Raw genomic sequence first — 15,788 nt, forward strand, 5'->3', positions numbered from 1 at the left:
TGTATGGTTAATATTTAACTTATTAATTAATATCTGCAATCCGTACCAAACTGAGTATAAATACAATGTCTCATAAATCATAAGAAAATGGTAGCCAGAAACAAATAACAAATACACCTGTGCAAAAGAAAAAACCGTTAATTGAAACCATATACCAATTATAATATACAATAACATAATTAGTAAGTAAGGTTACTCTTATTCTGAGTCGATTAAGAAGTGACGGAATCAATATAGAAGCTGGCTAACTTTGACCTTGGCGATGAACACTAAATACTATCCCTTTGTACCTATTATTGTTGATTTTTTTGTATTACAGTGTTGTGTTTCGCCGGCACTAAGTTTCTAATATGATAATTCGCAAGTTAGTAATATGATGGTGTAAAGCCAGAAATAAGATAATGCATTAGCAAAATATTTCGACGGCAGTCACACAGAAAAGGTCTAAACAAGAATATATTATATATGTTGCGTTGCACAATTAATAAACAAGAATATCCAAATTCGCAATTTAATTTATCTATATACACTACGCAGGGCGACGGAAAACTGCTAGTGATTAATAGCAGTACATTGTAAATGTATAAAAAGTAAAAACCATATTCGTATTTATTGTTTTGTTATCGTATTATGTCGGTGATTGAACTGACGACCGCTACTCAACGAATAAAGGTCTGTAATAATTTATTTAGATAAATGTATCATTGTTGTTGAGTGTAAGTAAATATTTTGTTCCCTAAAAATATTCTCAGATATAAGGAAACCTGCTTCAATTGTAGTGTTACCATGTTATTCTTATTAGAATAATATATAAAAATATAAGGACTTAGGTAATGTGTAGATAATTTTAAATAGTGCCAAATGTTACGAATACATAGTATATTTAAATAAAATTACCATTAGTCCATATAATAGTTTTATTATAATACCTACTAAAATCATTGCAAATAATGACACATGCCTAAAGAAAAGAGCATAATAATGGTAAGAGTTAATATAAGACACAAATAACGTCCAGCAATAGGATAGTAAAACAGTTTCGCTCTTAGTTTGAGCGTGGACGCGTACATAAGTACTGTGGTAATGTCTTCTTGAGATGTATCTTGGTGAAGAAATGGTCGCACACACAGCTCGTGTCCAACGGATTGTGTCCGTCGACACTCTTTCGAAAGACGGGCTGCCTAAAATTTATTATATAAATTATATTTCTTTTACATATGAAATACTTATTCTTACTAATATTATAAAAAGTAAAGTATGTGAGATGGATGTTTGTGACACTTTCATGTAAATGTAAAAACTACTTTATACATGTTAATGGAACTTTCAGTTAAATAGGTTATGCATCAGAATAACACAGAATTTTGCATCTCATATCATATCACAAAAATATACTAACCTGTATAAAAGGTACAATTACTGCTGATATCCACAAAAATTGATTGAGAACACTAATGCCCATCATAGGTTCGGTTTGAGTATCCACTTTATCCAAATTCAATATCCACATGAGCCCTGATGCCGCCCATGACATATTAACGATTATGAACATGCACACCGCAGGTGCTAAATCATTGTTTAAATATTTTAATAACTTACGAAATTCTGCAATTTCCTATAATACAAAAAATAGATAGATAATAGAGAATAGATATATTTATATATATAATATATCATCAGCATGAGTATTATGGAATGAGCAGTATAGTCTCATCTATTCAAACAAGCACTTTGCTTTGTAGGCTATGGTTCAGTTGAAAGTTTAGATGTAATAAAATGTAGTGAATTTCCATGTCTTATTCCCTGGAATGACAACACATAATATCACGGGCATCACATAATAAGTTAATGACCGTGGCTACGGTTACCACTTACCTACATAAAAATAGAAAACAAATTTCAAAACTTTTTAAATGGCAATAATAAGGTTTGTTATCGTTAGCAATATTTGGTGTGCTTCAAAAATATTTATTGAGACGTTATTTCTATTTTAATTTTAGATATCAGATCAGACGGGATTAAAATACAAAAAATAAAAACCAATATTATATACATATAACAACATTGGTTCCTTTTAGGCATGTATAGGATATATGTGTAACACTAATAATAAATATAGATGTTGAATATAACTCACTCTCATCCAATTTAGCGGCGTTATAGTTCTGTTGAGCAAACGTTCTTTTAAGAACATGAGATGCGCCTGCAATAGTTGCGCTTGCAGACAATAACTAGCGACTACAGTTGCTTGCACCATATCGTGTATGAGGGTGCACACAATCAGAAGTATTTTTAATAACAATACTACTTCATTAGAACTGTAAAAAATATATTAATAAAATTTATTCTTTCATCCTTTTTATAATACCTTTCCTAGTTATAGTCGTACTATGAATTCAATCATAATCCCTGTAAGAAATGTAAAAGTCTGTGAAGATATTAAAATGTTTGAAAGCTAAATTATAATATAAATACCTATATGCCAAACTATAACAAATATAAATATCAATATGTGATATACCTACTGATGTCCTGGAGTATGTAGTTAGGTATATATACCTACTTATTTCATTAACGCGAGTGATTATAACTTTTTATAGGTTTTACGTACCTACCTACCTACCTACCTATGAGTATCAGATAGATTTAAGTGTTCAGCGAGCATAGTTTTACAAATTGAGGCGTGTTCATAGGCTACAAAAAGTAAAATGCATTTAAAGCATAAACAAGCTTCAAACGTCTTCTACTTCACGAATCAATTAGACGTGGTTTACGAGAAGTAGTTGTTTTCTGCTAAATTCAGTGTCGAAATGTTTCAAACGAAAACTTTTTAATGCGATTCTATTAAAGTTATAAATAATAATAATATTGTAATTATTATACCTTGACTCCATCCACCTAAACATAATGGTCCCCCTAGTCATCATCAAATTGACTGAGCACAGGGAAAGACACATCCATAGGACACTTAAAATTATGAAGAACCAAAGCATACGAAGCAATCGTCTGGGTTTTGCTGTAGGCATGCCTTGGGGAGCATAAGATGATAAAAGGAAAACCTGTAATTTAATACATCATTTGGAAATTTATTTGGAAATTCGGATCTGTTAAAGTAGTAATAGACTAGTGAAAATAATCTTCATGAAAATCCAACGCATAGGCAAAGAAAACAATAAAAAAACATACCTAGGTAATATGTTTTTATTGTTTTAATACTGTTCTATATATATATAATATTTATATAGTTGTATAATCTGGTCACCGCTTCATATTTGTCCCCACATATTTTAGTACATACACTAAACCTTAAAATTTGTGGTATCAATATAAAAACATTAAATTAAAAATTAAATAAAAACATCTTTAAAACCCTTACCCTTTCCATTAAATTTTGTAATTGTTCATTATCGGATATTCTGAATAAATACAATGCATAAAGAAACCCTATAAAATGTAAAATACTGGGACCAATATATGTGAAAACAATGTTTCCATAACACACTTCTTTGTATGTCTCATATTCCAAAGGCGACACTAAAGCAAGAGGCACCAACTTGTAACAGAAACCTCTGTCCCTTCTGTAAAACAAAAGTAGTTTGAGTGGACATTGGAAAAATAATTTAAGTAACTGTATTATTTATTTATATATATACTATACAAAACAAATTTAGTATATATATCATTTTATTGCTTATAAAATATGATGAACCTAATATTTTATATGTAATAACCACAAAGTATTTGTTCTTAGGATAAAAAGAGCATTTACCTAATTTTTTTTTATGAAAATAACGGGTAATATTTCCATTAGGTAATTTTTGTTAGATGTTCTTAACTATCCAAGACTCCAGAGAAAATACACAAACTATTTATATAAGCATTTGTATATATTCATTTCCCTTTAATTATTATTATATTACATAATAATGCTCGCTGTTACCTTTTCTGAAACTAGACTAGACTGAAAAGTAATCTGAATGGGTATCCTAATCGCACCTAATTCAGCCCCCAAGCACCTTACTTTGTAAGCTTTCGAACAGTAGGTTCGGGCGGTAGTGCTTCTTATATATAAGCGATGGTTACCGCTTACTATCAGACAGGTTGTTTTCTAACTAACTTAAATTACATAAAAACTCCCAAACGGCTGAACGAATCTTAATGAAATTGAACGTAAAGACAGATTGTATCATTACGGATAGGTATAGGATATTTTTGTCTCAAAAAGCAGCCAGTCACGGATGATGCTATTTTATTATAAATTATACTATTTTTCGTAATAAATGTGTTAAACTACGTACCTGAAACATGACATATATTGCAGAATATATCCTAGAAACATATATACGGCTACTTGAGCTGAATGAAAATGTGACACACAAATTGCAAATTTTGACGAATTCGATACATCCACTAAAGGCCGTAATCCCATAATTGTGAGTAACTTCAAATATGGAAGTAATATCTAAAACAGATTTAATAAAAAAAAACATTACACGTGCTGCACTATTAACAGATGCATATTGAGTGTGATGTATATAACCAGGTACATTTATACAATGTAAATCTAAGGAAAGATGTTTTAGAGATCATTGTGTAGTTTAGAAGTAAGCAGAGGAACATACAACAACACAACTTTAACACACACACACACAACTTGAACAACTTTGAATATTCCATTTACCTACTAATATATTTGAATATTATTTAAACAGAAAGTGCACCATACCTTAGATTTGCAGTAGTGTAGTATCGCGGATGTACTCATATACTCTGTATCTGGAGATTCTGTTATTTCACCAATCTAGAAATAAATAGCAATAGCAGATGTAGTACCCATTTCTATAAAATCATAATACATAATAAAAACATTTTATTTTTGTTGTTGTTGAGTATTGTTTAGATAGATATGTACTTTTCTTACAATCTTACAGTCATTATCTAATAAAAGAGTAAAGGAAAATTTTCTACCTTCATGCATTAAACACACCCGTATCAGATAGTCTACGTACCTACTACTTAGTAAATAAGGGGTGGCTTAGAGTTCGCAAGTTTGTGTGTATAGCGTTGTCTATCAATCAAGTGAAGTGAAATTGTTGTATACGACATTCTTCAAGTAAATATGCAATCAGCTTGAAACTCGTTAGATATTATATTTAGGTATAGGTTACCACATCACATATACAGTTTGGGATATTAATTAGTACAATTTTCCTTTTTATATGCAATAGATTTTGGTTAGCAAAATTTAACGCAGAGCTAATCTAGTCTAAGTATAATTTCAAGTTCACTCTACAAAAAAAGAAGTAAAAAAAGGTAAGATAAGCACGGGAAAATAATCCTTACTTAAAAACGTTTTTCTTAAAAGGGAAAGTTGAGCGAAAACTCAAATTCCGACAATGATATTTCTACATTCATATTTGATAAGTCAAAAAAATTAACTACCTTCTTATATCTAATAGTATTAGACCACCCACAAAGGACGAATGTCTTAATTTCTTTTGCTACGGAAAATACACGGGAGATAGAAGCGGAGAGTGGGTGCAGTGTTTTCTATGTTAAAGCTGTATACAGCCTACCTACGTCTGTAATCTTAGAAAATAACAATGACACTGCATTTAGATAAAAATATATACAGTATAAGAGTTATTGAGAAAATGAAAAATAAGAAGAATAATTATTAAATAAGTATAAAATGGATATAAGATGTTAGTTGTTTCAAATAATCTACCTCATTCTAAATTACCTTTACATTGACTGATCCATGCCATTCTGATTTTACATTGGTATAGGTTTTTATTTCAATACTTTAAACAATACTGTGAATATTTTTTATGACAATACATTAGTTTTGCATATTTCATAGGTTTCAATGAAAAACTCACATCAACACTGTTACCGTCGAAGCTGGATCTCGTAGATCTCTCCATCATCTTGTCGTTACACAGTACATGAGTCTCCAATAGATCACTAGCTACATAATTATTTGAAAAATTAACATTAACTGGTTTATTGCCCATTTATAGTCTGTAATTACTTATTATTAGCACATTATAACAGAAGATAACAAAAATAATTAAAGAAATTCATTGACAACGATGATAAATTTAACCAACCGCATTTCGAAAGCTAAATATAATTAATTATTATGTAGATACCTACATACTCACCACTGTCATATGATTCGCTAGCATTGTGCATAGTATCACAGTGCCTACTTTTACTGTCGTAGGTATCACAGCGAATAAATAATAATATAGACAGCTAAAAGTATTTTATATCCATAGTTTATTTTGGTTACTACAGAGCAATCATAAAAGATACGTATTTATTCATTAAGGTTTCAATTAGTTAAAGATACGTTGTGTGTATTATAAGTACGAGTAACTACTATTATGCTTTGATGACCAAAGCAAAGGAGACGTAAACGCAACTATAAGTACCTATATAAATAAAAACAATATCAGAATGACGCATTCAGAGATAATAAGTTGAACTCGATTTTTTTAGTAGTAGGTATATAACAAAGCATCTTATATAAATAAGATGCTTTATGTAGTGCCGTGTATGCCGTGTGATATAGCTAGGAATATAGGAATTATTTCCTACTAGCTATAATACACGGCGTTACTCGTGTGCAGTAAAACCAATGTTATTAACTTGTTATGTCTACATATAAACGGAACTATTTAAAATTGATCAAGTATTACTTGTTTATCACAAATGTAAATCACTTTCAGCTTTCTTTAAAACCTGGAATATACAATGTGTTCAAACTAACGCAGTCTAGATAAATACACATGGTTTAGGTACGCATAACTTTATTGTGTCCATATTGGGTGTGGTGGGAAACTGATGATACTTTGTTTTATAGGGTATTTTCATGTTTGTTACATGCGACTTTGCAAAAGTAATGATCCTTGACAATAGAAGAAATTAGATAAAATTAATTTTCTGTCTTTTCATAGGTAGTCAATGGTAAACTAATCCTACATTTAATTTTTGTAGTACTTATACAGAAAGACCTGATTTTTTTTAGGATTTAAAAAAAAATCTAATAAATAAGTACTCAATGTGTTTTCTTACTCCTCCATTTTCCATCATTTAGACTTAATTAAATAAAAATGATTAGAACATTATTTTATTTCTCATTGTTTTATTGAACATCTTATCTTCAAGTGCTGGAAACGAGAAGTACGGTTCTCGTGATCATGACAAATTTAAACTATATACTCATATTTAGAAAGATACAATATCATACTATTGGAAATGGACAAACATTAATGATGGCGTAAAAGTAACCAACTGTTACTATTAGATAAAATATTTTCTTGTTCACAAATAAAAAAAATGCAACTTTCATTTCACATTGTATTTTCGATTAGAACCAATGCAAAATATTAGTTTAATTGAATGTTATTACAATGTAATAAATAGGTATTAGGTAATTAAAACATTTTGGATAACTTCTTTTTAGTTAAAAATCCTGTTCTTCGAACGATCTGTTTTCTTTCTTGATAATGCTTTTTCATTTTTTTATGTTTATCTGATTCAGACTTCTTTCCACGCATTGAAAATTTCATCTCTTTGTTACCTCCAATTCCAGAAGACATTGCAGAGAAACCTTCCTTCGCAAGTCGGTCACCTAAACTTGCCTTACTGACTTTTGTTATACTTCTGATATTACTTGACATGTTGGGGGCTTTGCTCAACTCATATATAGTTTCCTTATTGGAATTATCCAAGACATCTGCCTCTCGTTTTTTATATTTAATAATTTTATGCTGTTTTTTAACCTCCTTTACCCATGTGCGGTCCTCATCTGAACTGTCTTCAGTTGATTCATAGAGTTCCAAATCAGAATCTTTATCTTGCTCTTCTTTATTCTAAAACACCAAATAGTTTTAGCAACGCGGAACCAGTAGCTATATCATAAAATATATTAATCCTTACCTGTACAACAGTTGTTTCGATTTCCTTGTCTTTAACCTTGTTTTTAGTAAATTTAGACATTACAGGATTCAGTAACCTATATTCTTCTGCTTCCTTATCAACTTCAAACTCGGGATTCTCAAACAGGGCCTTAAACAAGAGATGATAAAGTAAATATTCATTTACAGTACAATCAACAATTTTATAATATATGTATATTTATCATTGATATTACCTTAAATCTATCGTCTTTTAGTAAGTCGGCAGGTTGATTTTTCTTACGACTATTGTTATCCATAAGCCTAGTAGCCAAATCTCTATTGACTTTCGGCAAATTATCTTCAATTTTGATTCGGGACGGCCGCTCTTGTTCAATTTTTTCTCTTATTTTCCGTTTCTTATAATCTTCAAATGCAAATGGATCAGCAATGGATTTTGCTCTTTTATATAATCTCACATCCACAAAATACCTGAAAATAATTAAAAATAATGTTTGTTTGCTTTGCATTTTCTAGCATCATTACTATGATATAAATAATGTATTACTTTGGAAGTATTAAGTGTTACTTTATATAGAGAGATGTTCTTTTAATAGCTGTTTTCAACATTATTGTAATGGCAAACAAGCTTGATTTACGGACTGATTTTAAACGGTAATAGTCGCTTATATTCATGAACTGCACTACGGACATCACGTTATTATGTGACGCCCCTAATACTTATTATTGCCATTCCAGAGGACTAAGATGTTATGTTTATCCAGTAATTTTACTGCCTAATCTGCATACTTGTTGGTTACAAACGAAACAGCTTGCAAAGCGAGCTGCTTGGCGGCTGAAATAGGTGAGACTGAGAGGTATCTCAGAGGTAGCCTTAAACACTCACAAGACGGGTACGTCTTGTGAGTGTTTAAGGCTGGATTTCACCAATCGCAGTATAAACAAATTCAAGGAAACTGAGTTCAGCGTAAAGTCGAAAAAAAGATCGACGTCGATCTCGTTTTACTTTAAATGGAATTCAACAGCATAATATAGATCACGTTTACCAAAACCAAATTTAGATTTTCATTCGTTCACAGTGTTACACGCTCATAAAATTATATTTGATGCAAAGGGTAATCTAACTAAAATAATTCAATCGTGTGATAATTAGGATAAGTTTTTAATTCAATAAGTACAAAATATATAACAAAAATCTTTAGCTATAAATAAGGTAAAACATTATTTTACTGGGGTTTTGCACTACTTGCTATTTTCTTTTTATTATATAATATTGTCAAAAAATTTATTGATGGCTATATGACAAGTGACTGCTTTAAACACGTTTAAAGAGCTAACCGTAGGAAGTCGGTCATTGAGAATTTGTAAACGAATTTAGCGAAAACTAGTTCAAATTGCAGCAGTGAAATGCAAAATGAACCTTTGAAGAGTTCGAACTAGACGGGGTTAGTTTCTCTGGTGAAATCCGGCCTAAGTTACAGTCAGCATAATCGAGATTATAAATTGTAATACTGTGTTTAATTACATATTGTACGTATGTATGCATAGTGTGCATGCACTTTCTCGAACTGACAAGAAAAGTAATCCAGCATAATAATACTCACCCATGCATATAAGCTCTTAAAAGATTTGTGCCAAGCAGGTGATCTAAACCAAGAGATTCCAACTCCTGTTTTGTTACAAATTTGTAATCGTCATAAACGGTTTGTGAAGCTGAAGTTTCTAATTCTTCTGTCAAATTGTCTAAGAACGCACACCATCTCGGTGCAGGCCCTGTATTAGAAAAAATAAATGCTGAATGCTGTAAATTCATTTTTATATTATAAATAATAGTTAATGAGGAATTACATCAAACCTACCTAGAGAAGGAATATAATATATTTGCATTTTTTGTTCTTCAACTGCCATCATACTAAGTCCAGTGTTTGGAACAACACACAAGTCATTAAAGTCTACCGATGATTCAATACTTGTGTACTGTTTACCCTGGAAAATAGACTCTTACAATGTCAAAATATCAAGAAATTTATATTATTTCACGCCTTTACGGGATAATCAATAATTATGTCATAAATATTTGGCTTATAAGTAGTATTTAGGATGAAGAAACAAATACAAAACAAAAAACAAAGTGAAAATAACTTAAATTTTTTTTGGTATTACAGATTTCACATACTTTTGTAATAATATTATTTCTAGAGAATATTTCTATAAAATAAATAAATATTTTTTCTACAGTGAGTAGCCCAAATATCTATAACATTACTTTAGCGAAAACACTGCAACTAAAATTACAATTGCAATTGCAATTGCAAACAATATGAAAGGGACACATTGATAAAGATTTTTTTTTATATACAATATGGTACATTATTTCAAATTGGAATCCACATAAAAATATTTCAAGCACAATATTAGTGATATTGAAAAGATTAAAAGAATTATTATATTCATTTCAGAACTGCCAATAATATAATATGACAAAATATATATTTTAAAACTATCCTATGAAGAATATATTATAAAACTAAGGTCCAAAATATGATGTTGATACTAATCAGGCTGTACAAGCACTTTAAAAGATTGCAGTGGTTTACCTTAGTCTGGTACAGCACATACCACTATAATATTTAGAGAAGGAATTTCGTACACATGTTAATATAATAATAAGAAAATAAAGAGAGGTAGTAAATACAAAAATACAGCTTCTAGCCATAGTCCCAGTTACTATTTAGAAAGTTTCCCATAGGGCTTTATTCAAACTATTCAATGATATCAAAATTATAGACCATTGTAAAATTAAAGGTATAGTCTCTGCCAATATAATATTGTAAATTAACAAAATATGATATGATGATTACAAAATACAAACGAATTTCCTCCTGCAAATGGTTATATTGTAAGAACTGGGAGTGTTATATACATAAAAATAATAAAATCATACTGTGTTTTTGTCCCAAATCTTCACAACTTTTGAATCCATGGTGTAAACATAGTCTAATTGTTTATGGAAGTCTATATGTTTGATAGGTATTTCATTTAGATGATCTTTAACTAACAGAGGCTTACTTGATCTTATATCATATAATAAAACATGCCCAGTTGATGTTCCAACACCCATTCTCAAGCCTTTATCAAATTTAACAGTGGTGATAGCTGGTAAACTATTATTCCTAAAAAACAAAAAAAAATTGTATAATAGTAAATGAACATGCAACATCTTACTATACAGCCTCAATCCATAAGCTGGGAATTTTACTATGTTGACTAGTTAACTTGATATAGGAATTTATTTCATTTTCCTATCCTGATACTGTATCAGGTTATACTATACATGTTTTTTCCTACTTGATTATTATCATTCAGTAATCATGAACAACTAAACATACATATATATCTGTATCCCTGGATACAAATATACATACAGTAGGAAAAAAAACATATATAGTATATACACTATATTTGGAATAATTGGAAAAACTCATTTGAAGATACTGCCTGCCAATAACAAGGGCATAACCATAGGGTTTTTTTTTCAATTATTCATATGAGGTTAATATATATAGATATATTAACCTCATATGAATAATTGAAAAAATAACAATAGTAAGTTATAAATATAATTTAGTACAACTGAATTAAATTTGAAGAAAATCAATACTAACCTATAATCATAGTCTGTACAATGAACGGCACAATCCAATATTCCTTGCCTAGTCTTAGTACGAGGGTCCCATGCTTCAACATGCCCACTTCCACTGCCAGTAATAAGTAGACCATGTTCTTCATTGACAGCACAACAGTTTATTTCAGTTGCTTTTGTCACATATGGTGCCAAAAATTGGCCCAGTTCTAGATTAAGTCTATATATTTCCTATAAACAGGGCTTTCATAAATAAGCATGTAAATTGTTATCTGTCAACTGTATAGATTAATACTAAAATTAGACTATAATTAATTGGATATATGTATATATGTGGCCCCATATCTATTTCTTATGATTTTTATGATCTTTATTTAAAATCACTGAGGTTCAATCCTCATCCATACATATAGAATAGTATTGGAATCGACAAAATTACATCAATTGTTACACATACTTTTCACAGTGTACAAAGAGCCTTGCAATGTGTAAGGCCTGTATCTGTACATTAATAAGTATTAAATACATTCTAAATAAAAAATATAACTTACAGAAGAAGCACCAACAACAAATAAGTCACAAGAATTTGTATAATATGCAATATCTCTTCCAAAACGAGGAACTCTTAACCGATAGTGTCTGCCATGACCAACATGAAACTCAATGTAACGGTCACATTGTAAAAATACAATCTGCAAACAAAAATTCATTATATCATTTGGATAACCATAAAAACATAGATAAAAACAAAAAGAATTAACTTGTTTCACAAAATTTTAATACAATATGCTATTCTATTTTTGTTATATTATCCATAACAATTACAATTTCTGATGACTCTTATAGCTACAGTTGCAAAAATAATTCTGACATACATTACACAGTTTACAGATAATAATTAATATTGTAATAGATATTCAAATTTTTATGTGAGATATGATATTAATTAGAATCATTAATATATATTTACTGTAAAATAATATTTAAAAAATATGTTTAAATAAATGAAGATTAAATTGTTAAGTATATGCTACATATAAATATTTTTAGTATGCTTATATAAATCCAATACCTTTGTGTAATCATCACTTAAAATTTCAAATGTAACTACTTCAGAATCTAAACATCTTTCAAATTTCAAAGACAAGTTGTTGACATCATAACATTTGATTCTTGGTTTGTAGATACCTGTTGCCATAATATATTGTCCATCTTTAGAAACTCTTATGTTAGTGCTCACACCAGGCATATCAAATTCTTGAATAAGTTCAATTCTTCTTCTAAGATCTACATTTTTTTTCAACAATGCTCGTTTTTTTCGCTCTGTTAGCCACTGTTAATTTAATAACATAAATTAATTAGTTAACAGTTTGATAATAAATCTACTAGGAACTGAAGTACATAAATAAATAAATAAATAAAATAATGATACCTTAAAAAAACTAATTATATTAAAGTCGTCACTTATACAATGATACAGTTATAGATATTGTTCCGAATAATTAATTAATTTTTATAATTGGTGGGTGAGAAACAACCTAATAAAAACTTAATATATTTATTGAAATGATAAATAACCGATATGAACAGAAGATCACAGATCAGGATAAAAGACCCTTCAACCAGTGGGTTTGTGGGTGGGTGAATTTATATATGAAATGTATTATATTTCATATATAAATTCACCCACCTATAAATTAACACAAAATGTATTCGTAAGTTACAATAAAAGTAAATAAAATTAAAGTCATATACTTACATCTGGTAACGACTTTCCAGTGCTAAGGTTGTAAATTTTTACATTATCTATTTCAAACACTTGCATTTTCTTAAAATATTAGTCAACATAACATTAGAACAATGATAATATTGTTACTGCTATAACATTTTCTTTGAGGTTATCTTAAATTAATAGAGCTGTGTGTGAGGCAAAGAATATACTACTCGTGTGAGGTTATTTCACACCACAGATAAATATTTATAATGTCACTACTGTCCATCTAGGATCTTGTATAGATGTTCTGTGCTACTGTCACTCTGACACGCTGGGTTTTTGTCTCATAAAACCACAATGAAGAAGTAACAAATAACATATTGTACATTAAAAATCGAAATTTGTATGAAACTGTGGCTATGTAGTGAGAACTTTAATAAAAAAAGAACAATTTCCTTTACTGAGAATGATAATCTGATTTGATTTGTATCAATAATAATGTGATTGCAGAAGCAGGGATGCTGTTACACAAATAGATCAATAATCAAACATGATAGAGTTTAGAGAGGACACTCTACAATTGTTTACTTCTTCGTAAATTATTATAGTTATTAATTGAACGTTGGCAACCTTGAACGGAGTGATAGGTACCACCATGGTCATGAATAAAGCATTATTTAAAAAAATTATAGGTATCATTTAGTCAATATTTTGCTGAAAGGAAATTTCCAGGGCCGTAAAATACTATAATTTAAAAAAAAGTCGTCAATCTGACAAGCTAACAAATTAAATAATTTCATATCGAAAAAGCATGAAATTACTGTTTCAAACACTTCGAAATACCCATAATAAATAACCTATATAACATCGTTGTTGTGCTTGATATGGTTTAATGTTTGTTTAGTAATATTAATTAGATTACCTACATTATTGAACAGCTGTCGCGCTCACATATATTCAACCAGGTTTGAGTAAAAATATATACATTTTATAGGAAAAACGAGTGAATTCTTATAAATTATTATACAGGCTTATTTTGAAATTGCTATAATTTTTCAATAATGGCGAAGTCTGTTAAAAAAAAGCCACAATTGCCTAAATCAGTGCTAGATATGAAGTTTATGAAAAAAACAAAAGACCGCATAGAAAAAGAGATCGAAAATACTCAAGATCATGATAGTTTATATTCCAATATAATCACCAGTGAAATGCGACACGCAACTGGTAACTTTATAACAGAATCCAGTTTTCTAGTTTGCGAAGACTTGTTAGAAGGTAGACTTTCATATAAAGGCATGAATTTGGAAATAGAACGCCTTATGGAATTAGAGAGTAAAAACGAAGAACCAGATCAAGATATGCAAAAAGATATATCTGATGATATATTGGCTAAGAAAATGGAAGCTTTTAACAAAAGGAAGAGATCACATAATAGTCCCAGTAAATACAATGCTATTAAACGAAGAAAGTGAACACTACCAACAATTATAATTAATGATATGTGAGGATTGGTAAGGTTTCAATAGTAGATTAAATATACTCTTTGCTTGAGTTGATTAATAGCATACAAGTTCAAACAAATGAGACATTAATGGTAATTGTATAACAATAATTCTAATTCAACTGATTGTTACATAGTCTACTCAGTGTATAGAAGATTTCAATTAATGAAACACTATTTTATTCAATAGATATTTAATGTGTTAAACAATTACAAAATTAAATTACATGTGGAGATATTTTGTTGAAAAATTAAATTATATCAGTCTGTTTTAATTTTTATAATAATACTTGCTATAGTATAGTAGGATTATAATTATAGGATTAGTAAATTGTATATAGCTTTCCCATGCAATAACAATAAAGTTCTTTTTTTTTACTATTAAAATATATGCTGCTTTTGTTCCTAAGGTGCTTCCACAGTGATGCAGTGTCACACACACCAGCTCATTTGTTCACATATTGTACTACAAATATTTGTGATCTCATAAAGACTATTGCAATCACATTTGTTCTATCTAGACTGAATATACAGAAATTTGAATTTTAATATTGAGTTATTATTTAATCCAAATAATATCTAATAGATTACAAAATAGAAAAACAATAAACATAAAATTGTTTATTGTTTTTCTATTGAAATTGTCCTTAAAACAATAAATAAAGCAACTTTAGTTATTTATATTAGATGTTTATTATTATGTACTCTATTGTAAGTAGGGTTAACTTGAATTTTGTTTGATTTACATTTCAGTCTGTATTAAACATATGCATGAATTTCATTTGACAGCTTTACAAATTGATCATGTGCCTATGTCTTCAGTGCCAGTTGCACACAGTCATAAATATATACATATATTGTAGAAACAAATAAATAATTTTACACAGCTTATTCATCCTTAAGTCCACTTTTTTCCTTTATTTTTATATGAGTAATTTGAAAGCTATGTTTTATAAGTTAATAAACTTTTTAAAAGAATTAATCTGTCATTATAAAACATTA

At 29.2% G+C, this 15,788-nt stretch overlaps 3 protein-coding genes across 6 annotated transcripts; 1 reads left to right on the forward strand and 2 right to left on the reverse strand.

Annotated features, from left to right (window-relative positions):
- Window positions 1-10: 10 nt before the first annotated feature.
- LOC131844834 (uncharacterized) lies at window positions 11-6,395 on the reverse strand. Of its 3 annotated transcripts, none has more exons than XM_059193810.1 (9): window positions 6,168-6,395; window positions 5,883-5,971; window positions 4,727-4,801; window positions 4,299-4,462; window positions 3,377-3,578; window positions 2,884-3,059; window positions 2,138-2,318; window positions 1,400-1,615; window positions 11-1,181 (listed from the first exon to the last, which is right to left on the reverse strand). In XM_059193810.1, exons 1-9 carry the CDS (start codon window positions 6,196-6,198, stop codon window positions 939-941), a joined length of 1,377 nt encoding a protein of 458 aa, XP_059049793.1. In that variant the 5' UTR covers window positions 6,199-6,395; the 3' UTR covers window positions 11-938. The 3 variants fall into 3 exon arrangements, with proteins under 3 accessions (XP_059049793.1, XP_059049794.1, XP_059049792.1); XM_059193811.1 differs by having other exon boundaries at window positions 6,160-6,395; XM_059193809.1 differs by lacking the exon at window positions 6,168-6,395 and having other exon boundaries at window positions 5,883-6,138.
- An 865-nt stretch (window positions 6,396-7,260) lies between these two features.
- On the reverse strand, window positions 7,261-13,403 carry LOC131844821 (nucleolar protein 10). 2 transcript variants are annotated; one of them, XM_059193791.1, is made up of 10 exons: window positions 13,331-13,403; window positions 12,644-12,904; window positions 12,123-12,263; window positions 11,594-11,802; window positions 10,873-11,101; window positions 9,788-9,914; window positions 9,533-9,701; window positions 8,165-8,399; window positions 7,951-8,079; window positions 7,261-7,883 (listed from the first exon to the last, which is right to left on the reverse strand). In XM_059193791.1, the coding sequence occupies exons 1-10, from the start codon at window positions 13,394-13,396 to the stop codon at window positions 7,446-7,448; spliced, it is 2,004 nt and encodes a 667-aa protein (XP_059049774.1). In that variant the 5' UTR covers window positions 13,397-13,403; the 3' UTR covers window positions 7,261-7,445. The 2 variants fall into 2 exon arrangements, with proteins under 2 accessions (XP_059049774.1, XP_059049775.1); XM_059193792.1 differs by lacking the exon at window positions 13,331-13,403 and having other exon boundaries at window positions 12,760-12,885.
- A 567-nt stretch (window positions 13,404-13,970) lies between these two features.
- LOC131844829 (M-phase phosphoprotein 6) lies at window positions 13,971-15,377 on the forward strand. The gene has a single exon (XM_059193803.1). It carries the CDS (start codon window positions 14,347-14,349, stop codon window positions 14,755-14,757), a length of 411 nt encoding a protein of 136 aa, XP_059049786.1. The 5' UTR covers window positions 13,971-14,346; the 3' UTR covers window positions 14,758-15,377.
- Window positions 15,378-15,788: the final 411 nt, after the last annotated feature.

Source organism: Achroia grisella, unplaced genomic scaffold (assembly GCF_030625045.1).
Source record: "Achroia grisella isolate CSIRO2021 unplaced genomic scaffold, CSIRO_AGI_Agris_v1 utg4131, whole genome shotgun sequence".
Lineage (NCBI taxonomy): Eukaryota > Metazoa > Arthropoda > Insecta > Lepidoptera > Pyralidae > Achroia > Achroia grisella.